General features: G+C 48.5%; 1 protein-coding gene across 1 annotated transcript; it reads right to left on the bottom strand.

Moving 5' to 3' along the window:
- Positions 1 to 3,430: 3,430 nt before the first annotated feature.
- Positions 3,431 to 27,959, bottom strand: LOC308233714 (pre-mRNA-splicing factor ATP-dependent RNA helicase DHX16-like; the record flags this gene model as incomplete). The annotated part of the gene is given in 5 exon segments (XM_080640672.1): positions 3,431 to 3,754; positions 3,756 to 3,845; positions 3,849 to 5,318; positions 5,320 to 6,616; positions 27,883 to 27,959. Coding segments are annotated over 5 exon segments (3,258 nt in total).

The following is a 27,959-nucleotide window of genomic DNA, read 5'->3' as shown; positions in this document are numbered from 1 at the left end:
GAGTTCAGGGAAAGTAGAGTGCATGAACCAGACTCTAAAGCAGGCTATGGCTAAGCTACACAAAGAGACAACCTTATCCTGGACAGATATCTTGCCTCTTGTACTCCTGCGGGTACGCTGTGCCCCGAGGGCCTGGGTAGGTTTCTCACCCTTTGAATTCTATATGGTAGACCCCCTCCCTTAATTCGGCCAAAGGGAGATTTGGGGGAAATAGGGAACTTAGAAATCCAGAAGCAACTACAAGGACTTGGAAAAACTGTCTTTGAGGTCCACAGGTGGGTTATTGACCGACTACCCATCTCTCTAGGAACAGCTGTACATCCTTATAAACCTGGAGACCAGGTTTGGGTAAAAGACTGGAAAAAAGAGCCCCTTAAGCCAATTTGGAAGGGACCCTATCCAGTCATACTAAGAACTCCCACAGCTCTAAAGGTTGCAGGACTGAACACCTGGATTCACCACTCCTGGGTGAAGGCAGCCCGCCAGCCGAGTGACATCCAGTCTGAGTGGAAGGTGACCTCTGACCAGAAACACCCCCTGCGGATCACTCTCAAGAAGACAATGGACCTGGCTGATCAACCTGCTCCAAGGAATTTAGAAATGCCCTGCTGAATTCTTCCTTACACTAATCTTTCTTTCTTATCTTCTCTTAAAGGCAAAATGCTCTGGTATTTCTGGATAATCATTGTTTTTATCTTTCTAATAATTCCCATTTTGTCTTCTTATGAGTGTCGCCGGAACCAGAGGCTAGTCCCAGGAGGAGAACTCTTCTGACCTTGCTGGAATACAGAAGCACCATAAAATTACTGCTTCCTACATAGCAAAGGAACAAGATGAAGCTAAGGCTAATTTTTTTACTGTTACTGAACTCTCTTAATCTGGACCACTCTCAGGTCTGCACTCTACCTCTTGAGAGCCTCCTGAGTCCTCACTATCTCTACCGAACGCTTAATCTCACCCTCTCCCTCTTAAAAGAGCGGTCCCGTTAATCCCTCTCCTTATAACACTTGGCATTTCAACAGGGGTTAGCACTGGAATAGGGGGACTGGCAACTTCCCTCTCCTACTATCAGAGCCTATCCAAAGACCTTGCTGACAGTTTAGAGGAAATAGCCCAAAGCATTGTTGCAGTACAGGATCAGATTGACTGACTGGCAGCCGTTACTCTCCAGAATCAAAGAGGACTAGACCTTCTCATAGTGGAGAAAGGGGGCTGTTGCCTGTTCCTTGAGGAAGAGTGATGTTTTTATGCTAACCAGTCTGGTTTTGTAAGGGATGGGGCAAGAAACTACCTGATTGAGCTTCAAAAATAAGACAGGAGTTATTCAAGACCTGGGATGCATGGGTGTGTGTGTGTGTGTGTGTGTGTGTGTGTGTGTGTGTGTGTGTGTAAATGGCTCCTTCCATTGACAGGACCACTGTTAATGCTACTCATAGCCATAACCCTAGGACCATGTCTTCTAAATCTGTTAACTCACTTTATCTAATCCCATCTAGATGTCTTTAAACTTCATATGGTCCTACAGGCCAGAATTCCCTACAAACCACTCTAAGAGGAAGAAACGGGATGTTAACCCCTTGGACGTCGTCCCTTTTCAGCAGGAAGCAGTAAAAGAGTGATCGCCACTCCTGTTCACTGTAACATCCTGTAGTTATTGTACCACAAGGCTAAAAAGCCTGTGGGACAAGGCGGGGGGGGGGGGGATGAGAAGGCTAACCCCTATTTTGTAAAACTACTGTTTGGAATTCTCTGCTATTTTTTAGACGGCCTCTTATTCTAAAAAAAAAGTAACTTTGCTTTCTAGCCTGCTTGAATAATGAGTAAGATTAACTTAGCTGTCTGACTGTGTATGCCCAGAGACTAGATATGCCCATATTCTCAATGCCATGCCAGGTGTATATTTTAATTGGATAGAACTGTGTTGTTTTCAAGGCCAGCAGGGAGATAACCACTAAGCATACATAGGATGGCTCTTTAATAAAAAGGGAAGTTCTGCTTGTAGCTTGGCTTAGAATTTGAATTCATTTTCTCTAAGCCCACCGAGGTGAATAAAGTATGACTCCAAACTTTCTGAGCATTGCTTGATTTATTCTGGTTCTCTGTAACAAGAGGAGTGTATGAATAGACAGCAGGCAGATGGTAGTTGTTGACTCGGTATTGGCCCTCTCAAGTGAGAATTCCTACATTGAAAGCAATATCCCTGGCATTGACCACAAAAACTGGCACCTCCTGGGTTCAAGAAACTTTTCTTGAAAGCATGAATTGATGGCTGACTAGATGAGGGAGATAAAGAAATAAGACATAAGGGAGGAGGGAGGAAGGGGGGGGGAGAGGAAATGAATAAACAGAGGTGAGTGGGGACAGGCCTGGGGGAGCTTTTCCATTGTCATCTAATTAAAAAGGGCTTGCACTTGTAGGCAGTTAGACAGACAAGAGCAGATGGGCCAGGTAAGGAAGGTCACTAGAATGGAAAGCCCCAGGTGATTAGCAATAGACAATCAATTGTAGGGTGGGACCTAGCCCCCAGGGTGACTTTCCCTCACCTAGCATTTCTGCTGGTGAAAGGTTTGGACCCCCTGGCCTTTCCTCCCTAGAAGTAACATCTAGGCTTCAAGTTGTATTTCAGCTCCAGGCCCACATAAGCAACAAAACCAGCACTGACTGCATGGAATAATGACCACCTGCATGAAATAAAGACCCCAGCCAATCAATCAGTGGAGACCACAGTCTGGAAAAGCTACTGAGTATTCTTATTGAAATTTTTGCCAGGGACCTCCCATTAAATCTCCACATTTAAAACCTTTAGGAAGGAGTACCCAGGGGTTTTTCTTCCTCACTCCTAAGCTCTAAAGGCCCTTCCTTTACCTCTATAATTTGTTTCCTAAGCCCATTTCTTTTCCATGCATTTATTATTTATTTATTTTATTATTTGAAATGGTTTTTATTTTCTACTAACTGCTGGCAAATGCTAGCTGTATGTCAACCTCTCTTCTGGTCTATCCATTGCATGCCCTGTCCCTGTCTCAGGGCTGCACCGCAAATGCAGGACAGAACAGTGACCTCCCCACTTTAAAAAGGAAGGCTCTTCATACTGTAACTGCCCGGGCAAACCCAAGGGGAAGGGTCCAGGGGTCAGTACTAACAGTCACCATGCAGCTCCCCACGACCAAATGAACCATGGCCCGGATATTGTTGGGATACAGGCCTTACACCTTCCCACCTTAATAATGGCTAGAAAGAACCACCAGGTACCAACGCTTTATTTTCCACAAAACTATTTTTATTAATGCATTAAAATAACACGGACAAGGAGGGGGGTAGGGGAGGCAAAGACATAGGTAACACTTCCACAATAAAGAATTTAAATTAAAAAAATAAATGTGGTGAAGGAGAAGGAGCTGATGCCCAGTCCTGTTTGCACCTCTTTTCTTTACAGTAGCTCTTCACATGTCTTGCCTGTATTTTGGGGCATTTTCTTAGCACGAGGATCTTCCAGTTCCTTGGCCTTATAATAGTGGGGTGCCACCTCCAGAAGCCAACTGCTCTCAATCTCCAGTACCTGTCTCATGAATTCCTTGGTAGTGAAGACCAGTTCGTGGTAGAGCAGCCAGCGTGGATGTTCCTCAAACAGGGAGAAGCTGGGGTGAATGTACACTGTCTGCTGCTTTTTCACTGTGCGGTAGCCGCTGCCAGTCAACCGTGCTGTGTGGTAAAAGTAGCCGGCAGTGATGGCCTTGAGGACACGGATAGGGTCCTCCCTGGCAGGAGCTGAGACCAACTTCCACCCGCTCCAAGAGCCCTTCCAGCTGGTCGCGCACATCCCGGGCTCGGCGCATGGACCTGAACTAAACGAAGTTCACATAGCACCACTGGGTAGAGTAGCCACTCTCTGCCCACTGTGTGTAAACGTTTAGCAGAACCAGGTGGTCCCCACCAGGGAGGAAGAAGTTGACTAGGGCGTTGTCGGCGTGCACGACCTTGTCCTTGGGTCGGTAGAAGACGGAGTCGCCAACGGACAGCATGGCGGCCACTGTCAGGATCTCCTCTGAACAGCTGTACTTCTCTGAGGCCAGGATCATCTTGGATAGCATGGGGTCCACCGGCAGCTCTGCCATCTTTCGGCCGCACGTGGTGAGCTCCCCGAGGTGGTTGAGGGCTCCCAGAGCATAGAGCTGCTCCAAAGCCAGCAGCAGGGTCTCACAGGGTGGAGGGTCCAGGAAGTCAAAGTGCATGAGGTCATGGACCCCTAAGCTCTTGAGCAGCAACACCACATTGCCCAGACAGGTCCTTTGGATCTCGGGCACCGTGGTCTCCTCCAGCTCGTGCTGATAGGCCCAGGCGGTGTACAGGCGGAAGCACTTCTCCGCAGCCACGCGGCCCGCCAGACCGGCTCGCTGATTGGCTGAGGCCTTGCTGCAGGGTGTGACCGTGAGCAGCTCCATGCCCGTGCGGGGGGTGTAGCTCTTCTGCTTACACAAGCCTGGATCCAGCACGTAAATGATGCCCTCGATGGTGAGGGAAGTCTCGGCGATGTTGGTTGCCACAACCACCTTCCGTGCCCCTGGGGGCGTGGGCCGGAAGACGCGAGCCTGCACGTCGGAAGGCAGGTTGGCGTAGAGGGGCAGCACCAGCAGCTCCCTGACTTTAGAGCCCAGGAGGCGGCGGCGCTCGCGGAGCATCTCGCAGGCAGCCTCGATCTCCTCCTGTCCCGTCAGGAACACCAGGATGTCCCCCGGGGGCTGGCTCACATGGATCTGCAGCACAGACACGACGCAGGCTTCCAGGTAGTCGGCCTCGGGAGCCTTGGTATAGAATATGTCAACTGGAAACCTGCGTCCAGGGATTCGGAAGACGGGGGCGTCATCAAAGAAGGCGCAGAAACGGGCAGTGTCCAGTGTGGCCGAAGCTATCAGGACCTTGAGCTCGTGTCGGAAGCGAGCCACATCTTTGATCAGTCCCAGGAGAAGGTCCGTGTGCAAGGACCGCTCGTGAGCCTCATCCACCATCACCACACTGTAGCCCGCCAGGTCGGGCTCAGAGAGGAACTCCCGCAGCAGCATGCCGTCGGTCATGTAGCAGAGGACTGTGCGCTCGGACGTGCAGTCCTCAAAGCGGATGCTGTAGCCAACCTCGTTCCCAAGCTTCACGCCCATCTCCCGGGCGACTCGGGTGGCCACACTCATGGCGGCCACTCTCCTGGGCTGGGTGCAGGCAATCTTCAGGCCCTTCTTTGCATAACCCGCCTCCAAGAGGTACTGGGGGATTTGGGTGGTCTTGCCCGAGCCTGTCTCGCCCTCGATGATGAGGACCTGGTGGCTAAGTGATGGCAGCCAGGAGCTCCTGGCGGAAGGGGAACACGGGGAGGCTGCGGCGGACGGCCTGGATGCACCCCTCCTGCGGGGCCTGAGTGGAAGCCGGTGGAGCTGAGGGGCCCTCCGCGCCCTGCAGCTGAGCGGCCCGGACAAACTCGATGGTCTCATCTTCCTCGAGCACCAGCTGATACTTGGGTTCCTGGGAGGCAGCATCTCGGGCCCCAAATTTCAGGACGGCGGCCCCCAGCCGGGCCTCCTCCCAGCGCCGCTGCTCCTCCCCAGGGGCGCCCGATTCCTCCTCCACCAGACCCACAGATGGCGCTGGTGGTCCTCGTCCTCGGGCTTCCTCGGGCATGTGGTAGCGCCTGGTGGCCTCCAGCTTCTCCTGCTCCCCGGCCGCCCGGTACTCCCGGGCCAGATAGCGCACTCGTAGCTTGTATTTGAGCTCCCGCCTCTCACGTTGGCTCAGCTCCACATCCCCAAAAAGGAACGCCTCGTCCGCCAGCTCGGCCTCCAGGTCTTCCAGCTTCTCTCGCTCTCGCTTGGCCAGGTACTCTCGCCGGGATTTCTTCCGCAGCTCGGGGACCAGGGCTTTGCGGTGGTGCGCAGCCATCTTGAGGCGCTTCTGAGCCTCTTCATAAGCCTTCCTGTCTGACCGCTCCAGGACACTGCGAGTCCGATCCCTGTCCCGCCGCCGAACCCGCTCCGCGAAGGCATCGCGTCGCTCCAGGTCCCGAAGGCGCTCTTGCTCTGTCCGCTCCCGTTCATCCTCCGACGCTTGCTTTTCTGTCTGCTGTTGGCTCCCCCCTGTCTTCTTCCTCTTCTTCTGCCCGTTCTCCGGAACCTCTGCCTCCTCCTCCTCCTCCTCTTCCTGGCGTTTGTTCTTCCTGAGGTGTTCTGGTGGTTTAGTCTTCTGGAGACTGCTCCCAGCCCTCCCCACGCTCTCCTCACTGCTGTCCTCGCTGTCCTCCAGCAACTTGTACGATGGGTTGTTCTCCAGCAGGGCGCGGGCCTCGCGCTCGGCTGCCTGAGCTGGCCTTTCCACCACCGCCTTCCGAGGTACCTTGTGCCAGAATCTCAGGGCGAAGTCCCTGGCCGGCCCGCTAAGGTCCAGCATATGGGTGTCTCGCAGGCGCTGCAGGAAGTCTTGGGCTGAGCCACAACGCTGCACGGTGCGGGTCAGGAACAGGGCCAGGTGCGGCTCGCTCAGCCCCAGCACCGAGTGCAGCTCGTCCTGCACCCAGCGCTCCAGCCCCGCTTCGGAATCGGAATACACCGCCTTGCCCCGGGCCGGTCGCCCATTTCTGAGGAATGACTTTTTCTACACCGCTGTGACTTACCAAACAAATGTTCTCTTACACTTTGGGTCTTGGCTCCGAATTCTTTCCTAGCCAGAACCCAAGTATAGCCCGCAGCCTACAACAGGCCCACCAGTTTACTATAGGGGCCCCACTTGGCCCTAAGAGCTGTGCAACCCAGACACCAGTACCCAAAACCTAGCACAATCGGAACCCTATGAGCTGCAAGCCAAGAACCTGGCGTGAGCAATGGCAGAGATTACCCTTGTTCCAGAGTTTTTAAGACAAGGGCAATAGCCACACGCTAAGAAAAGCTGAGAGGTCAAAGCGTGTTACTCGTTTTTCAGGAAATGGCAACTCCTAGTACACTGATGGTGGCTATGTATCACAAGAGTTACTGCCAGCAAATGTTTATCATGAAAATAACATTTTCATACTTGGAGAAGTTGAGTAGAAAAGAAGTTTTTAACTTGAAAACGATCATACCGTTTGCAATGTGCTCTGGATATGCAAATGAATCTGAATAGCTAATCACCCTTTAGACTCTGGGAAATGGCTTAGTATTCAAAATTTACTCTGGGAGGGGGTGGAGGGGAACAAAGACGGGAAATGAGGGACATCTGTAATGGAGTCCACAATTTTTAAAAAAGCGGTTAACATCACACATACAAAAATATTTGCTCTGGGGCCACCTTTAAAGGCAAAGGAGAGGCTTGGTTTCCTGGGATCTAAAATCAGACTTGACCGACTTGTGACATTCTGCTTCTGTCTATTCATACAATGGGACTTTGAGTATGTTCTTTGAAATAAAGGGATTATCTGATAGGTGGGGCAGCGGCAGGCCCTGAGAATACCAACATACTAAATGGTTAAAACAAAATTCAGGATAGTAGTTACCCACCCTGGGGAGAGTATAGGCGGGTATTAAGAGGATCATAAATGTTCCCATTTTAATCTATCGATGTTGTTAAAAGACAAAATTCAGATGAGTAAATTTTAAGATCTAATGGGGTTTATTAAGCAATTCATGAATCGCAAGCATCCCATCTACCAACTACCTCGAAGGGTGCTCTCAAGGGTTTGTACAAAACAGAATTTTGTTTGTTTGTTTGTTTGTTTGTTTGTTTGTTTTCAGAGAGTAAGGGAGAGGGAGAGAGAAGGAGAGACATCAATGATGAGAATCATTGATCAGCTGTCTCAATGGGGATGGAGCTGGCAACCTGGGCATGTGCTGTTGACCAAAATTTAACCCAGGGCCTTCACTCAGCCAGCCAATGGTCTATCTGCTGAGGCAAATCAGCTGGGACCATAATAGAAGGTTTTCACAGGCCAAAAGAGGGTAGAACTGTGAAGTTAAGAGTGGATTATTCTAGGCAGAGATATATCTTCTTTAGGGGAAGGCAGGAGGTTTCAACAGTCAGATTACCTCACTATTGTGGATCAGGAAATTCCAAACTGATCGGTTTAAAATTCCACTTTTGGGAGAGGCTGAAACTCGTTTAGGTTAGATGTTAAATCTAGGTTTGGTATCATAGGCTTTTAGTTGAAATATTGGTCTTGTGGTTTCCTCTTTAACAGTGTGGAAAATTACATCCATGATTTTCAGTGATAAGTCTTCTCTAAACTCAATTTGGAAATAATGTATATAAAATATATTTTATTTTTAAGAAAAGTTTTAAATTTACATAAACATTGTTAAGGTAGTACAGAGTTCCTGTATACCCCACAACCAGTTGCCCCTATCATTATCATGTTATTACCGTGTTTCCCCGAAAATAATACATCCTCCGAAAATAAGACCTACTTACAGGTTTCCTTCTGAGTGAAATATAAGGCATCCCCCAAAAATAAGGCCCCCAGGCTCTGTCTCAGAATGAAAATTAATTTACTGTAAACTGGTCACTAGGGCCGCCCCGACTGGCGTCTAGCAACCAGTGACGTTCCGCGGAGTCCTGACATCACTGCTGTGTGGAGGCGGAGCGGAGGTCGGAGTGAGCGGTGAGCGTGGGGTGGGAGAGAGGAGGAGACTTTCGCAGATGCATGTAGAAGAACAGGAGGATTAGAGCGGATGGGAGGCAGCGAAGGTGGTGAGTGCTGGTCTGTCTCTGGTGACACTACCTGATGCTCGCGGCCGCCTTCATGATGACTGAAGGTTCTCAGTCAGTGGCAGACCCTGCTCCAGCCCAGATCCAGGCCCCAGAAAGCCAGTGACAGTCCCCAGGCAGGCCCCAGGGGGTAAATGTCTGATAAAGGGGTAGGGGGGATGTCTGGTGAAGGTGTTCAGTGGCACAGGGGTGGGGGGAGGGGGATCACTTAAAATGACACAGGAGGATCAGAGGGGGCAATCAAAATGACACAGGAGGATCAGAGGGGACAATCAAAATGACACAGGAGGATCAGAGGGGACAATCAAAATGACACAGGAGGATCAAAAGGGGTTACTAAAATGGTAATCCCCCCTCTGATTCTCCTGTGCCATTTTGATTCCCCCCTCTGATCCCCCCTGTGTCATTTTGAGTGATCCCCCTCCCCCCACCTTGATACCCCAATTCCTTTTTTTTAACCCTAGAAATGAGCGCAAAAAGAAAAAGCTACTCTGTGGAGTACAAGAAAGGAATCGTGGAAGACTCTTGGGGCCAAAATCTTACTGCTTTCTGCAAAGAGAAGATGTTGAGTATCCGATTGGTCCGAAAATGGCGAGCAGAGTATGGTAACCTCATTGAACAAGGGAAATGCTAAAAAGCGCAAGTGTGGATCAGGTCAGCAACCATTATTTTCCGAGCTGGAAGACCTGATCTGTGAATGGGTTGTTGACAGGAGAGCAAAGGCTTTGGTTGTGAATAGGGCTCAGATTCAAGAATTTGCCCTTGCAATGGCACCACAGTTTGACATAGCCCCCAAAGACTTCAAAGCATCACAATACTGGCTGGATAATTTCCTTCAGCGAAGTGAACTGTCTTTAAGAAGATCTACAACATTGTTTAGGTTGGAAGATACTCAAGTTATTAAGCGAGCACTTGCATTCAAGTCCTTTATTGATGATGCTGACTTCTCTAAATACAATCTTTCCAACATGATTGCTATGGATGAAACTGCAGTGTTTATGGGCCAGTCATCTCAAACTACAATTGAACAGCGGGGTGCCTCCTTAGCGTACATTCCCTCCACTGCTTACGAAAGTGCACGTGTTTCCTGTATTTTGGCAGTTCGTCTGGATGGCACTAAAATCCCACCTTTAATCATTTCTAAGGGCAAGAAGGAAAAGATTGAACGTGTTTTGGGCGTTTTTATTCCTGAAACTGAAAAAGCCTGGGCCACACAAGCAGTTACAAGGAAGTGGGTCGATTTAATGCTGCCGCTTGTTATTCGAGGGAGCCAAAGAGGTCTGCTAGTCTGGGATGCAACCAGCACTCACCGCGCTAAAGACATGAAGACATTTCTTCACGAAAGAAAAATAGATCAGATAATGATTCCCGCAGGAATGACGGCCTATCTCCAGACTCTTGATATTGCAATAAACAAGCCATTCAAAGACAATTTGCACATGGAAATTAATGACTACATTGAAAATAGAATGGAGAGAAATCAGCGTGGAAACTTTGTGAAACCTAAACTGCAAGAAGTTGTGACTTGGGTGAAGAATTCATGGGAGAAAATCACTGACAGTTGCATTGCAAATGCACTGCGAGCAGGCTACCTTGACAAGAAGTACTCATTTAAAAACAGTGCTATTGCTAAACATGAGAGATTTGGTCCACTGATTCTGAAAGAAATGGAGTCACAAGAAATTCACCAGGAAATTCAGGAATTGGATTGTTATGATGATGTTCCAGAAGATGATGACATGATTGTCATTGAATAAATGAGTAAATTCTTGATACTGTAGGATTCACAGTTTGTCTGGTTTGTGTTGACAACTACTGTACTACCATACCGTATACAGGTAATAAATTTCCTTTATTTTCATTTAACAATAAATGTGTACCGTATTCTTCTTCATGGAAAAATAAGACATCCCCTGAAAATAAGACCTAGCGTGTCTTTGGGGGCAAAAATTAATATAAGACACTGTCTTATTTTCGGGGAAACACGGTATTAGCATGCTTCAGAGAAGCAACTTTCTCGTATTTATCTGGCAAACAATCGGTGAGGCTGAGAATGAGGCTCTAAGGGCCCACAGTTGATACCGGGCAGGGACCAGGTTGGAACAGGTCTGCCTCCAGCCAGCCTGCAGGCAAGACTTCACAACCGGAGTCCAGGTGGTTTTGAGAGTACGTTTATTAAAGCTGGAGACAGTGAAACTTGGAAGGGCCTAGCATGGAAGAAGCACACTAATAGTAACATGATAATGATAGGGGCAACTGGTTGATAGAGACTAGGTGGGGCTGCTTCGTCTCTCTAGAAACTTATGGGAAAGAAGTGAGCCAAGCGGGGCTGCTGTCAGCGCACTGGAGAGTCAGAGCAAAGGGGGCCTAGGCACAGGTTCAGGGCTTGAGTCCAGGATGAGCTGCCACTGCCCATTGCTCCCCTGGTTGTTAAGTCTCATGGGGACCCTTAGAGTCGAGGAGATTCAGGCCAGTGGGGAAGGAAGAGGGGAAGAGAAAGGCATGGGCATGCTCCTGGGAAGGAGAGAGGGTTTTATTTATTTTTTAAAAAATGTTTAATCCTTACCTGAGGCTATTTTTCCAGTGATTTTTAGAGAGTGGAAGAGAGAGGGAAAGACATAGAAATTTGGCTGTGAGAGAAACACATTGATGGGTTGCTTCCTGCAGGGGCCTCAACCGGGGCCCTGGCCGGGGAGGAGCCTGCAACCCTGGTAGGTGGCCTTGACCAGAATTGAACCAGGGACCCTTCAGTCCACAGGCAGACACTCTATCCACTGAGCCAAACTGGCTAGGGCTATTTAAATTTTTATCATTTATTGATTTTAGAGAGAAATATTGATTCTTTATGCATTCTTTGCTTGCTTCTTATAGGTGTCCTGACAAGGGATGGAACCTGCAACTTTGGCAAATCTGGACGACACTATAGGACCAGGGCTGCCTGAGGGTTTTAAAGGCTGGGAGTTTAGGGGTTTCTTAGGGAAGGATCTTAGTAGAATATTCATCAGCTTCTGCAGGTGTATCCTTTCAAAGTCGTGGTCTTATTGCCAGTGGAAGTGGTGAGGAAAAAAAACATTTCCAGGGACCCACAAGAGAGGATGAGGTTTGGTGACAACACTTATTTGAGAAGTAAAATTCAAGAAGTTCCCCAATGTCCCATCTCTGTCCATCTCACCATGGAAAAGCAGGGCCCGAAATGTGCAGAGATCCCATGGAGTCCAGGCAGCCACCAGCCACCCAGCTACTAAGGCTATGGAGAGAGAAAGAGCAGGTCAGGAGGAAGAGAGTTTATTCACCTGCCATTAAGTATTCTCAGGATTGGGAGGAACCAGAAGTTTATTCAAAATAACTCCTAATCAGTTTCTGGGCTTGCATTGGCTCCCCCTTCCCATCCCCCACCTCCCGCCCCAGCCAATAATCTTTTCCCCAGGTTAGACTGACAGGCTTCCATGGTCCAGCCCTGCCTCCCCCCTGCGCCATTTTTACTTTATTGCACATGTCCTCATTTCCCCTGCCTCCTCTTTCCATCCAGGATCAGAGGTGTTGGGAAGCGTGAGACTTGGTTGGAACGTTTGTAAGGAGGACATTTTGAGAAAAGGGAAGTGTGTGGAAGGCCACCTGCCCTGTTTATTGGAATTCCGATTTAGGGGAGACTTAGGGGGTGTCAAAGGCGGTGCTCCTAATTATTCCTTGACCTTTCCAAACAAGCCTGCATATGCAGACCACGGGTGTTTACTGGTATCCTTATGCTTAATCCCTGGATGCCTTTGCCTAGAGGACAATGTAAACACACGTGTCCTCCCAAGATTACTCACCCTACTGATTGTATCTATAGATAAAAATTCCAATGAAAGCCTAGGCTGCCTGGCTCCTTCAGCCAGGCGATCTCTTAGGCCTCTCTTTCACAATGAAACTGTGTCAGAGTAATCTGTTCATCCATTGCTCAGGGGCTGCTGGTCAGCCCCGGCACAGAGGGGGAAGGGAGGGTCGTTAATCCCCTTGGAGGGACAAAACTGGGATTTCCTGGCTTGATAAACTGTAGCTTCTTGATGAAAGTCTTCCCCTTGGCTTCCTTTCCCATCAATAATTAGCTAACTATGGTAATAGCCTCTACTGATGGGTCCCTCCAGGGTAGGGTCATTAATCATTGCAGCTGGTGCTGACATGGACCACTTGGGTTTTGCTGTTTTTCTGGGCCTGGAGCTGAAATACAACTGAGGCCTAGATGTTACCTAGGATCCTGCAACCCAAATACTTGCCCTTGACCAGGAATCAAACCATGGCTTTGCAAGGGGCTGACCAGCAGACCCTGAGCCACGAATGAATGGATTACTCCGACACAACGTGTGCTGTGAAACAGAGGGCTAAGGGACTGCCGAGATCGCCTGCCTCATTAGGCTTTTATTGTAACAGCAGTTTGAGATAAAGTTTATCTTTTAGATACAATCAGTAGGGTAAGTAATATTGGGAGGACACAGGTGTCTGCAAAGTCCTTGAAGCAAGGACACCTAAAGATTAAGCATAAGGATTCCAGTAAACACCCGGGGGTCTGCTCGTGCACAGACTTGTTTGGAAAGGTCAAGGAATAATTAGGGGCATGGCCTTCGGCACTTCACTAAGTCAGAATTCTGTTAAACAGGGCAGGGGGCCTTCCACACACTTCCCTTTTCTCGGAAGGTCCTCCTTACAAACTTTCCAACCAAGTCTCGTGTGCTCCCCAACAGGCTTGGTCAGTGCTATGCCAGGGGAGGAAAGGCCACCCTGGGGGCGAGGTCCAGCACCAGTTTTGACCATTGCTAGGCACTGGAGGCTTGCGCCCTGGTGACCTTCTGTGGCTGGCTGTAAGCTGCTTGGTCTGTTTGTTCAGCTATATGAGTCAGTTTCCCCATTCCACCTGCCAGTAATCCTCACCCAAGAATATTCTACCCCCCACCCCATTGATTCTTAGAGAGGGTGGAAGAGAGAGGAGGGGGAGATAAACATTGATGTGAGAGAGACACATTGATAGGGTTGCCTCCCTCACATGCCCCAACTGTGCTCTGACTATGCCCCAATCATGCCCAGGTGAGGATCCTGCAACACAAATACTTGCCTTGACCAGAAATCAAACCTGAGACTGCGTGCTCTACAGGCTGACGCTCTAACCAGTGAACTGAGGAGGAAACTGGTCTTGCAAGGCATGTCAGGTCATAAAAACTGTGAACAATGCACTGCCCTGGGTGGGGGGGAGGATCATTATCTTATCTCTGGCCCTAGGACAGATAATTGGATATGGCCTGGGGACCCCCAACACCTGGGGGCCTTCCTGTAAGCCCACGAAAGGGGGCGGGACCATATCTGCAAGACAAAGACCCCAGAAGGTTATAAAAAGTGAAGCCCTCTGCGTGTTTCTTCACTCTGATTTGGAAATTATTCCTGGAGTCCACTAGTGTGAATAAACGGGGTCCCTCCCTTTCTCTAGGAAGTGTGCTTGGTATTTCTTTGGTCTTCTGCAACATTTGGTTCCCTGACCGGGAAGCTAACCATGTTTGGTTCTTGCCTCCAGTGAGTGGACGGGGTTTGGGGCCCGGAGGCGTGGGTCAGGCCTCTGGAAGGTGCGCACTGCTGATTTTAGCAGAATTGAACCGGGGTGGGGGGGGTGAGGGGGGGACTCCAGGCACTCCTGGACCTCAGCCCAGGACCCGGCCGGCATCTAGAGAAAGTGGACGGACACCTCTGGACCTGTCGACAGAATCAGTAAGGTAGGGGACCCAGTCAGTCAGGCCCATTCCAAGTGAGTGGAAGGGGGAGTTTAATCACCTCCCCGGAAGTCATAGGACTTCATCAGGTAAATCAGGAATCAGGACTCTGGAGGTGAGTGAATTCAGATTGGATTAAGGAATTATGGGTTCACTCTTCTGTTTGTTTGTGGGTGGGATTAGCCAAATTGCTACTGAGAAGGGGGACTGGACGCAGTCTTAACTCCTCCAGTAGGTTCTCACCAAGATGTCAGTTGAGAATTCTGTTCTGGGGCGTGGGTGCTGGGAGTGCCCCCATGCCCATCTGGGGAATTGGGCATTATCTGCTCAGCTCCAGTCTGGGCTAGTCTACTGAGAGAGTGTGAGTACGGATGTTTGTCTGTCTTGGCATAATTATCTGCTGATTAACTGGTCGTTGTGAAAGTGAAAGCTACTTTGATTTTCTGTTTGCTCATCTCGTTGAAACGTTTGATTTACTGAAGGCTGAACCCACGATGGTCTGCAAAAGTCTCAAGCAGCGCTGTTGAGTTAGGTTTCTCAGAGATGTTTGCTCTCTATCATGAAGGATAGTTGATAAAAATTTCTGTCTATGTTTGTGTACTAGGGATTTGGTTTGCTCTGTGATTTTGCTGTGTTAGGTTGAAATTTTGGAATTCTGCAGTAGATTTAAAGGTATTTGTAGAGAGAAACCAAGATGGCAGCATAGGTAAGCACCTAAACTGCTGCCTCACACAACAATTTCAAAACTACAACTAAAAGACAGAACGGACACCATCCAGAACCACAGGAAAGCTGGCTGAGTGAAAAGTCTACAACTAGAAGGAAAGAGAAAAGCTCACAGAGAATTGGAGGTACGGCAAAGGGTCTTTGTGCACGCAGAGAGGAAGGGCGGCTGAGAGCCTGGCTGACTTTCTCTGGCGGAAGGAGGAAGGAAGCCCCCAACCGCACTGAACCCCAGTTCTGACTGCACTGAGCCCCAGTTCTGACTGCACTGAACCCCAGTTCCAGGCGAGCCACTGGGGACCCACGCTCTTGTGGGGGAAATCTGGACTCTCCAGCGAAGACTCGGGAGCCGGGGAAGGCAGAGGTCTGAAGGCGCGCACGTGCGCGCAAGGGCAAGGCTGACTGGAAGCCAAGACTGTCTGCTCCACCCTGAGACTCCACCCCATCCAAGCTGAGCACAGAAGCTATTGCAATTTGGCAAGTCTAATCCTATAAGGCTGTCTCCAGCACTGAACTTCTCCCAGCATAGACACAGCTGATCCTTATAGCCGACTGGCCTGGAGGTCAATTCCTCCCAGTGATACCAACAACAATCAAGACTTAATTACAACAAGGCTGTACACACAGTACACAAAGGGGTGCACCAAGAGTGTCCACCTCAGGTTAACTGGGGAGGCCGACCCACTGGGCCATATAGGAAACCTAGCACACAAATCTACCCTACCAACCCAGGGAAGCAGTGAAAATGCGGCGTCAAAGAAACAGATCACAAATGAAAGAAATGGAGGAAAACAAACGACTGGATATAGAATTCAAAACCACGGTTATAAGACTTTTCAAGAATATCCTAGAAAAGGCCGATAAATATAACGAGACCCTTGAAGATATGAAAAAGGACCAACTAGCCGAAACCAGTTTGGCTCAGTGGATAGAGCGTCGGCCTGCGGACTGAAGGGTCCCAGGTTCGATTCTGGTCAAGGGCACGTACCTTGGTTGCAGGCACATCCCCAGTAGGAGGTGTGCAGGAGGCAGCTGATCGATGTCTCTCTCTCATCGATGTTTCTAACTCTCTATCCCTCTCCCTTCCTCTCTGTAAAATATCAATAAAATATATTAAAAAAAAAAAAGAAAAAGAAAAAGGACCAACTAGAAATTAAACATACACTGACTGAAATAAAAAATATTATACAGAGACCCAAAAACAGACTAGAGGAACACAAGAATCAAGTCAAAGAATTGAAATACAAAGAAGCAAAAAACACTCAACCGAAAAAGCAAAAAGCAAAAAAAAAAATCCAAAAAGTTGAAGATAGTGTAAGAAGACTCTGGGACAACTTCAAGTGTACCAACATCAGAATTATGGGGGTGCCAGAGGAAGAGAGAGAGCAAGATACTGAAAACCTATTGGAAGAAATAATGACAGAAAACTTCCCCCACCTGGTGAAAGGAATAGACTTACAAGTCCAGAAAGTGCACAGAACCCCAAACAAAAGGAATGCAAAGAGGACCACACCAAGACACATCATAATTAAAATGCCAAGAGCAAAAGACAAAGAGAGAATACTAAAAGCAGCAAGAAAAAAACAGTTAATTACCTACAAGGGAGCACCCATACAACTGTCAGCTGATTTCTCAACAGAAACTATGCAGGCCAGACGGGAGTGGCAAGAAATTTTTTTTTTTAAATATATTTTATTGATTTTTTTACAGAGAGGAAGGGAGAGGGATAGAGAGCTAGAAACATCGATGAGAGAGAAACATCCATCAGCTGCCTCCTGCACACCTCCCACTGGAAATGTGCCCGCAACCAAGGTACATGCCCTTGACCAGAATCGAACCCGGGACCCTTCAGTCCGCAGGCTGACGCTCTATCCACTGAGCCAAACCGGTTTCGGCAAGAAATTTTCAATGTGATGAATAGCAAGAACCTACAACCAAGACTACTCTACCCAGCAAAGCTATCATTCAGAATTGAAGGTCAGATAAAGAGCTTCACAGATAAGAAAAAGCTAAAGGAGTTCATCACCACCAAACCAGTATTATATGAAATGATGAAAGATATTCTTAAAGAAGAGGAAGAAGAAAAAGTAAAGATAAAAATTATGAACAACAAATACGTATCTATCAACAAGTGAACCTAAAAATCAAGTGAATTAAAAACATGAGGAACAGAATAATCTGGTGAATATAATAGAATCAGGGGCATAGAAAGGGAGTGGACTGATAATTCTCAGGGGAAAAGGGGTATAGGGGGTTCAGGAAGAGACTGGACAAAAATCATACACCTATGGATGAGGACAGTGGGCGGGAGGTAAGGGCAGAAGGTGGGGTGGGAACCGGGTGGAGGGGAGCTATGGGGGGGGGAAAGGAGAAACAATTGTAATAATCTGAATAAAGATTTATTCAAAAAAATAAAGGGAAAAAAAAATAAAATAAAATAAAGGTATTTGTGGCTTTTCTTGTCTCTTTTGCTGGCTGGGACTTTCAGGGGCGGGACTCACAGCTCCTCAGGGCGGAGAGATTTTACCCGCCCTGTCCCCGCCTGTGCTGATTAAAGGATCTTTTCTTTAAGGCGATCCTCCAGGCTTTTAAGTAAATTTCCCTGCACCCTTGTCTGTCTCTCGCCACCGATTACCATGGGGTTGGGACAAAGTAAAACCACTGTTCTTAATTGCATGTTGGAAAATTTTGAAAAGGGTTTTATTGAGGACTATGGTATTAAAATGAACCCCAAAACACTGAGGAAATTGTGTGAATTAGAATGGCCAGCCTTTGGGGTTGGCTGGCCCCTGGAAGGCTCTTTAGATGTAGGACTGGTCAGGGCGGTCTGGAATGTAGTCATGACAGACCCCAGACACCCAGATCAGTTCCCTTACATAGACAGATGGTTAGGAATTACTCAAACCTTGCCATCTTGGGTCCAGTTCTGTAAGGTTTTAGTAGTAGGAGAAAAGAAACAGGTCTCTCAGAAGGGAACCCAACCCCTTGTTCTGCCAGGATCCCCTGAGGAAGTCCTGCTAGTTTTACCATCTCCATATGTGCCACAGGCAGCACCAAGTGCTTCCCCAGCTGGTCTGAAAGGTCCAGAAATACCGCCCCCTTCCATCTCTCCTCAACCAGGCTCTCCAGAGCCAGTTGGGCGGTGCTTGCGTTCAGCTGATCAAGGGCCCAGGCCACAACCAGCATGTCAGATGCCTCTAAGGGAGATTCAGGGTGCCAAAGTAGTGGACGAAGATGGGACCTTGCAGGAGAGAGGGCCAATCTATTATTATCAGCCCTTTACCACTAGTGACATCTTGAATTGGAAACATCACACCTCAGCTTATTCTGAAAAACTTCAGGCCATGGTAGACCTCCTAGAAACGATCTTCCAGACCCAGAAGCCCACCTGGGTGGACTGCAAGCAGCTCCTTTTCACATTCTCTAACACTGAGGAGTGCATGAGAGTAGTAACAGAGGCTCAGAAGTGGCTCCAAACCCAGGCCCCGGCAGGAATATTAGATACAGACAGATGGGCCAGGAAGGCCTTCCCAGATGAGGAACCCGATTGGAACCTGAACTCAGAAGATGGAAGGACCGGGCTAGAAAGATATCAGCTGGCATTCCTCCAGGGGATCAGAGTCAGAGCCAAGAAGCCCACCAACATGGCTAAAATCTCTGAGGTTTTCCGGAAGCCTGAAGAAAGTCCAGCAGCTTTCTATGAGAGACTATGTGAGGCATACCAGATCTACACTCCCTTTAGACCTGAGGCCCCAGAAAATTAAACCATGTTAAATGCCATTTTTGTGGGCCAAGCCCAGCCTGACATCAGGAGAAAATTACAGAAACTGGAAGGGTTTGCAGGAAAGAATGCTACTGAACTGCTAGAGATAGCTAACAAGGTTTTCATCAATCAAGACAGTGCAGCAAGGAAGAAGAAAAGAAAATACAAAGAAGGGCCAATATAATAGCAGCGGCTTTTGAGGCTCAGGCTCCCAGACAGATCAGCAAGGATACAGACCAGGGGGGAAAGGAAGAGTGAGCCTGAGACGAGACCAGTGTGCCTATTATAAGGAGACAGGACACTGGAAGAATGAATGTCCCAAACGGCAAAGTAAAAAGACTGGGCCCCCTTCTCCACCCAGTTGCTATCAACCAGAGCCACCTGAAGCAGATCTCGTTGGGCTAGCATTGGCTGATTCCAACTAGGACAGACCAGGCTCACTTCAGCTAGGCTCCCACGAGCCCATGGTCAGAATGAAAATTGGTGGCCAGACTGTGGACTTTATGGTTGATATGGGAGCTGAGCACTCAGTAGTCACTCAGAAAGTAGCACCTCTCTCAGGAAAGGAGGTCACCATTATTGGAGCTACTGGGGAACAGACCCATAGACCATTCTGCCACCCTCGCTGATGCCAACTTGGCGGTCATCAAATAATTCATGAATTCCTGTACTTGCCAGACTGTCCAGTGTCTCTAATGAGTAGAGACCTTTTAGCCAAAATGGGGGCAGAAATCACTTTTGCTCCAGATGGCTCAGCATAGCTTCGCCTAGGTGAGGAGACCTCCCCAATGATCCTGTCCTTAGCAGTGCCGAGGGAGGAAGAATGGAGACTTTATACCCCCCAGACAAAGACCTCACCATTAGAACCTGAATTAGAGAAGGAATTCCCGCTGGTCTGGGCAGAAGGGAATCCTCCAGGCCTGGCTAAGGACCAAGCCCCAGTGCTAATCTAGTTAAAGCCTGGGGCACAGCCTGTTAAAACCTGCCAATATCCAATTCCAAGAGAAGCACGCCTAGGAATCCAGGTCCACTTAGACTGGCCGCTTCAGTGGGGACTTGTTAAACGATGCAGGTCTCCATGGAACACCCCTTTCTTGCCTGTCAAAAAGCCTGGGACTAAGGACTACCACCCCATGCAGGATCTATGGGCTATTAATGAGGCTGTTATAACCCTGTATTCAGCACTGCCGAACCCCTACACTCATCTGGGACTCATCCCATCAGAGTCGGAATTTGCCTCATCAATTGAGACAGTGCAGCAAGGAAGGAGAAAGAAAAGAGAATACAAAGAAGGGCCAATATAATAGCAGCACGCTGCGGTTTGCCGCTCTGTTGACTAATGAGTTTTGCCTTAGGACAAAACTTAAATGTAAAAGTACCTCATGCTGTTGTCACCCTGATGGAAGCAAGGGGGCAGCACTGGCTGACTCATGATTGAATGACTCAGTATCAAGGGCTGTTATGTGAGAATCCATGGGTACGATTAGAAGTAGTAAGAACACTTAATTCTGCCACCTTTCTACCCGTTGCTGAGGGGACCCCTGAGCATGATTGCCTGGAAGTCCTAGAGGGGGTTTATTCCAGCCGGCCAGACCTAAGGAATAGGCCCCTGCAAAATGCGAACTTGGTATTGTTCACAGACGGCAGCAGCAGCTTCTTAGATGAAGGAAAAAGACAAGCTGGATATGCAGTGGTATCAAACTTTGAGACAATTGAAGCACAGGCCTTGCCTGAAGGATGGTTAGTGCAGAGGGCAGAACTTTGGGCCCTACTAAGAGCCCTAGAACTCAGTAAGAATAAGCGTGCCAACATCTACACTAACTTGTGCTATGCCTTTGCTACCCTGCATGTCCATGGGGTCATATATAAAGAAAGGGGGTTCTTGACAGCAAGAGGAAAAGGAATCAAAAATCAAAATGATGCCCTGACCAGTCTGGCTCAGTGGATAGAGCATCAGCCTACGGACTCTAGGGTCCCAGGTTTGTTTCCGGTCAAGGGCATGTACCTTGGTTGCGGGCACATCCCCTGTAGCGGGTGTGCAGGAGGCAGCTGATTGATGTTTCTCTCTCATCAATGTTTCTAACTCTCTCTCTCTCTCCCTTCCTCTCTGTAAAAAATCAATAAAATATTTTTTAAAAATCAAAATGAGATATTAAAGTTGCTAGAAGCAGTCTGGGAGCTTAAGGAAATTAAGGAAATCATCCATTGCAAAGGTCACCAGAAAGGGAAAGACTCAGTATCAGAAGGAAACCAACGTGCTGACGCCGCAGCCAAGCTGGCTGCTAAAGAACAAGCAGCACCAGCACGGATCACGATAGCCCCCGAATTACCTGAACCTCCAAAATACACTCCTCAGGAAGAGGAATGGGCCCAGCAAGAAGGGGGCAAGAGAACAATGGAAGGCTGGTGGATACTCCCAGATCATAGGGTCTAAGTCAGGGGTGGGCAAACTTTTTGACTCGAGGGCCACAATGGGTTCTTAAACTGGACCGGAGGGCCGGAACAAAAGCATGGATGGAGTGTTTGTGTGAACTAATATAAATTCAAAGTAAAGGAGCGGAGTGGAGAGCAAGAGAACCGGATAGAACAGCCGGATCTGGCCCGCGGGCCGTAGTTTGCCCAAGGCTGGTCTAAGTCCCAGAATAGCCCATAAGGTAGTCCTCCAGCAGCATGAACTTACTCATTTAGGGAAGACTGCTCTAGAAGTCTTGTTAGGCAGATATTACCTGATTACCCATCTACCCTCCTTGTGTGCCTCAGTCTCTCAACGTTGCCTCCTCTGTGCTCAGAACAATGCTAAACAGGGTCCTATGGGACCAATAGGAGTTCAGTGCTGTGGGCAAGCTCCTTTTGAGGACTTAGAAGTAGATTTTACAGAAATAGGGCCTAGCAGAGGGAAAAAATACCTACTAGTCTTTGTTTGCACCTTTTCAGGTTGGGTTGAGGCATATCCCACTCGCACTGAAAAGGCGAGAGAAGTCACTAAGGCATTGCTAAAGGACATAATTCCGTGGTATGGAATGCCTCTGACCATAGGGTCTGATAATGGCCCAACCTTTGTAGTAGAAATAGTACAATAGGTAACTAAGGCTTCAGAAATTAAATGGAATCTACATATAGCTTACAGGCCTCAGAGTTCAGGGAAAGTAGAGTGCATGAACCGGACTCTAAAGCAGGCTATGGCTAAGCTACACAAAGAGACAACCTTACCCTGGACAGATATCTTGCCTCTTGTACTCCTGCGGGTACACTGTGCCCCGAGGGCCTGGGTAGGTTTCTCTCCCTTTGAAATTCTATACGGTAGACCCCCTCCCTTAATTCGGCCAAAAGGAGATTAGGGGAAATAGGGAACTTAGAAATCCAGAAGCAACTACAAGGACTTGGAAAAACTGTCTTTGAGGTCCACAGGTGGGTTACTGACTGACTACCCATCTCTCTAGGAACAGCTGTACATCCTTATAAACCTGGAGACCAGGTTTGGGTAAAGGATTGGAAAAAGGAGCCCCTCAAGACTACCTGGAAGGGACCCTATCCAGTCATATTAACCACCCCCACAGCTCTTAAGGTTGCAGGACTGAACACCTGGATCCACCACTCCCGGGTGAAGGCAGACCACCAGCCGAGTGACATCCAGTCTCAGTGGAAGGTGACCTCTGACCAGAAACACCCCCTGTGGATCACCCTCAAGAAGACAGCAGACCTGGCCGAGCAACCTGCTCCAAGGAATTCAGATAACACCCTGCTGAATTCTCCCTAACACTAACCTTTCTTTCTTAGCTCCTCCTAAGGTAACATGCTCTAGTATTTCTGGATAATCACTGGTCTTATCTAATAATTCTTATTTTGTCTTTTTATGAGTGCCAGCGGAATCCGAGACTAGTACCTGGAGGAGAACTCATCTGCTCTTGTTGGGACACAGAAGCACCATAAAATTACTGCTCCCCACACAGCAAGGAAACAAAGGCCTTATCATAAATTGTTGGATTACACCTTGTCATGCCATCCTTTGCTCCTTGCTTAGAAACTCACTACCCAAATATGCTAGACCGGGTAGTCCACGAGGAAACCCAATCAAGCCAGATTTTTATTAGCTATACTTATCAGCCTGCAGCATGTTATGACTCTACCACCAAATGCACGTGGAGGGTGGGGAGGAATTGTATTGGACAGAAAAAAATAATAATAGGACCTATCACAGCCAATGTGCAGCTAACTAATGTTGCTCCTATTTGTTTCAGCAGTACGCAGGGCCAACATCCAACAGGTCACCTCCCAGATGAACTATGCAACTCTATCCCCAAGGCTGAAAACACCACCTACCCCTGGTGCCCCCTGCAGGAACATTGTATGCGTGTGGGACCACTGCTTACCTCTGCCCGCCTGCAAACTGGACGGGAAATGCCTTTAAACTTCAGATGGTCCTACAAACCAGAAGAACTCCCTAAAAACCCCTCTGAGAGGAAGAAGCGGGATGCTAACCCCTTGGTCATCGTCCCTTTCCAGCAGGAAGTAGCTAAGAGCGGTTGTCACCTCTGTTCACCATAACATCCCATGGTCGTTGCTCCACAAGGCTAAAAGAAGCTTGTGGGACAAGGGGGGTTGGGGGATGAGGAGGAAACTGGTCTTGTAAGTCATGTCAGGCCATATAAATGGTGAACAAAGCACTGCCCTGGGTTGGGGGGAGGGTCGTTATCGCTGGCCCCAAGACAGATCATCAGATATGGCCTGGGGACCCCCAACACCTGGGGACCTTCCCATAAGCCCACAAAAGGGGGCAGAACCATATCTGCAAGACAAAGACCCCAGAAGGTTATAAAAAGTGAAGCCCTCTGTGTGTTTCTTCACTCTGATTTGGAAATTATTCCCGGAGTCCACTAGTGTTAATAAATGGGATCCCTCCCTTTCTCTAGGAAGTGTGCTTGGTATTTCTTTGGTCTTCTGCAACAAAATAAACTCACAAAAACTCTTTACAGTTTTGAATGTTTTTACATTAACACCAGGGCCCAGCAAATCCTCTTATTCCTACTCCACAGGAACTCATGCTGATGAGCACAGGGAGCCAGTGCAAGATGTCCATCATAGCACTGTAAATTAGAAACATTTTGGAGATATAAATGGCATTATTTAATATACAATGTGTTTGACTTAGGTGCAGATGGAAGTCTATAATTACGTAGAAAAAGGCTGCCTGGCTGGTATTGTTCAGTGGTTGAGCATCAACCTATGAACCAGGAGGTCATGGTTCCATTTCCAGTCAGGGCACATGCCCAGGTTTCATGCTCAATCTCCAATAGGGGGTGTGCAGGAGGCAGCCGATCAGTGGTTTTCATTATTGATATTTCTCTCTCCCTCTCTCTGAAACAAGTAAAACTATCCTACCTAATAAAAGAGTAATATGCAAATTAACCATCACTCTGCTACACCCATAAGCCACACCCACCAGCCAATCAGGAGTGAGTATGCAAATTAACCCAACCAAGATGGCTGCGGCCACGGAGCAAGCAGGAGGCTTGGGTTTCCCCGGCAATGGAGGAAGCCAAGCTTTCCGCACATGCTGGCCAGCCCAGGCCTCCACTCAAGGCTGCAAAGTTTCATTTATAGAAGATAAATAAATCCCAATAAAAATGGCAGTAGCCACAGAGCTGGAGAGAGCAGGAGGCTTGAGTTGCCCTGGGCGATGGAGGAAGCCAAGCTCCCGCAGCCCTGGCCAGCCTAGGCCTCCATTCAAAGCTACAAAGTTTCAATTATAGAAGATAAATAAATCCCAGATACCAGGACCTCCGCTTGGGTTGCTGGGGGGCGTAGCCAGCCTGAAAACCACCACAGACCCCTCGCCCAGGCCACCCCATGCCCCAAGGGAACCTCCACCCTGATCCAGGACACTCTTCAGGGCAAACCAGCTGGCCCCCACCTGTGCACCAGGCCTCTATCCTATCTAATAAAAGAATAATATGCAAATTGACCATCACTCCAACACACAGGATGGCTGCCCCCATGTGGTCAAAGATGGCTGCCCCCATGTGGACACAAGATGGCCGCCACAAGATGGCCAGCAGGGGAGGGCAGTTGGGAGGGACCAGGCCTGCAAGGGAGAGCAGTTGGGGGGGAACAGGTCTGCAAGAGAGGGCAGTTAGGGGCAAACAGGCTGGCAGGGGAGCAGTTAGGCATCAATCAGGCTGGCAGGGGAGAGGTTAGGGGGTGATCAGGCTGGCAGGCAGAAGTGGTTAGGGGCAATCAGGAAGGCAGGCAGGTGAGCAGTTGGGAGCCAGCAGTCCTGGATTGTGAGAGGGATGCAGGCTGGGATCGGGCCTAAACGGGCAGTCAGACATCCCTCAAGGGGTCCCAGATTGGAGAGGGTGCAGGCTGGGCTGAGGGACACACACCCCCATGCACAAATTTTGTGCACCGGGCCTCTAGTATTTAATAAGAAAGAAAAGAAAAAGGCCTGGAAGAACACCATAAGCTGATAACAGTTACCCTGAGAAGGGACTGGGCTTGGAGTGGTTGAGAGGGGAAATAACATAACATTTTATTCTTTTTTAACAAGAGGAGTGTTTTTATGTGTTGCTTATTTAACTTAAATTAATAAAAGAAAATTTTAGGACATAGAGCTACTTGAAGAAGAACCAAATTCATCCAGAGGGAAGATGGATTTGGGCAAGAATGAGAGAAAATCCAGAATAGACTGGAATTGGGGAAAGAAGTTTGGATGTGAAGGAAGAGCCATTAGTCTACAGGGAGAAAGATGGGCAAAAAGAATACTAAGGCCTCTTTGGTGAATGACCTCTAATGTAATCCTTTCTCCTTCCAGGACAGTCAGCAAAGACTTAAACAGCTTTTCAGTTTGATTTTGCATTTTCTTTCAAATCTAAAACTAAGATCGATCACAAGGCAGCCTGGTTTTCTTTGGGTTTCAACTTTCTTTTGGCAAATATTTATGGAGAACCTTTTATAGTGGGCACTGGGCTGGGCCCTGAACGTACAGGGGCTGTAAGAGCTCCACAGCAACCTCTAGATTGAGACAAACCATGAAACAAGGCAGAAACTAAGGGTTAAAGGAGCAGAGAGGGGGAAATAAAGGACATTGATTCTGCCTGAGAGTCACACAGTCATGGAGGCAGAGGTGGGTATTGCCCGTGACACAAAATAGTGAGAAGAAACGGAAAGTGTATCTCGGGCTGTGTTGGATGGATTTCCTCCAAGGTTCTATGTTGCAACCTGTGAAGTTGGAGGAGCCCCAGAGAGCCTGCTTCTCCAGGGGCTCATGCTAATGGCACCCCCATGCATAACCATTCACATTCCTTCCCTCCACACTGAGAGCCTCCAGGGGGCCAGAGAACAAGCATTGGCTTTTTTTTTTTAAAATATATTTTATTGATTTTTTACAGAGAGGAAGGGAGAGGGATAGAGAATTAGAAACATCAATGAGAGAGAAACATCAATCAGCCGCCTCCTGCACACCTCCCACTGGGGATGTGCCCGCAACCAAGGTACATGCCCCTGACCGGAATCGAACCCGGGACCCTTCAGTCCACAGGCCGACGCTCTATCCACTGAGCCAAACCAGTTCCGGCAAGCATTGGCTTTTGATCCTTTCCTGGGTCCCTCATCAAAAACAGCTGGCCTCCAGATGCCCTAAAATGTAAACTGTTGCCCTGGTCAGCGTTGCTCAGTGGTTAGAGCATAGGCCTATGCACCTGGAAGGTCACAGGTTCGATTCCCAATCAAGGGCTAGTACCTGGGTTGCAGGTTCAATCCCCAGCCCCAGTCAGGGAGGAGGCAACCAATAGATGTGTCTCTCACACATCAATGTTGCTTTCTCTCTTCCCTCCCCCCACCACTTTCACCCCTCTCCTCCATTCTCTCTAAAAATCAATGGAAAAAATATCCTCAGATGAGATTAACAACAACAAATGCAAATGTAAACTGTTTATAGCAAAAATATTATCTGCTCTCTGGTCAGGAAGAAACATGAGACAAATCCACACTGCAGGTCACTCTGCAGGACAACTGGCCTTGTCCTTTTAGAAATGTCAATGACAGGACAAACAGGGAAGGCCAAGCTGGGAGTAAAGAGCCATGACAACTGAGAGCGGGTGAGTCTTGGTTGGATCCTGGGCTGGGAAAACAAAGCTGAGGAGAACATTGTTGGGATGGTTGGGGACATTGGATTATGGACTATCCTATCTAATAAAGACAGAATATGCAAATTGACCATCACTCCGTGACAAAGATGGAAGTGCCCACAGCCAATAAGGAGGGAATATGCAAATTGATGCAACAAAGATGGTGGTGGCTGGGCCGGGACGCTTGCGTCATCGCCATGGCAGGGGTGGAGGGAGCTACAGAAGGGCAGCAGGGCTGGAGCTAAGGCAGAAGGTGGCTCCGGCTGGAGCAAAGGCCGGGGTCCAGGGTCCCAGGTGCTGGAGGGAACCCGATGCTGGCAGCTAGGGGAAGGAAGGCCTATTCTTGCAAGAATCTTCGTGCTTCAGGCCTCTAGTATATTGATAATAGTTTTGAATCTTTTTTTTTCTTTTGATGATGGAAATAAAAAACCTTTACAATGTTGTTTCCCTGGGGTGAGAGGTGGCAGGGAAGAGGATCCATTGTGTAACAGGAGAACAGAAGCTTAGGTTCCAGTCCTGGCTCCCAGCCTCCTACCTGGAGTAACTGGAACCATTCTGTGACCGCTCAGAGCCTGCTTCGTCACCCAGGAAAATGGAATTACAATAGGTTGCCCTGGCATGCTTGGAGGGCTGACTGAGCACCCACAGGAAAAACTGTGACCAGTGGGATAGCTCACTTCAGCCAGCAAGGAAGGCTTGACAAACGGCTGCACTAGAAGCACCGGGAAGTCAGTCCCTCTGGGGGCCTGCTCCCAAGGGGGGAAGCAAACCTGGGGGCATTGCATTCCTTTCTTCCCTCCACTCTCCCCCTCCCCCATACCGTTCCATTTCGCAGCCAGCCCCATAATAGGTGTTCCCAGCAAGATTTCTCAGCTGCAGGGTGCAGCCTGGAAGCAT

The sequence above is a fragment of the Plecotus auritus genome, assembly GCF_963455305.1.
Source record: "Plecotus auritus genome assembly, chromosome: 1".
Classification (NCBI taxonomy): Eukaryota; Metazoa; Chordata; class Mammalia; order Chiroptera; family Vespertilionidae; genus Plecotus; species Plecotus auritus.
The sequence above is the reverse complement of the archived record's forward strand: the minus strand, read 5'-3'. Positions and strand labels throughout refer to the sequence as shown.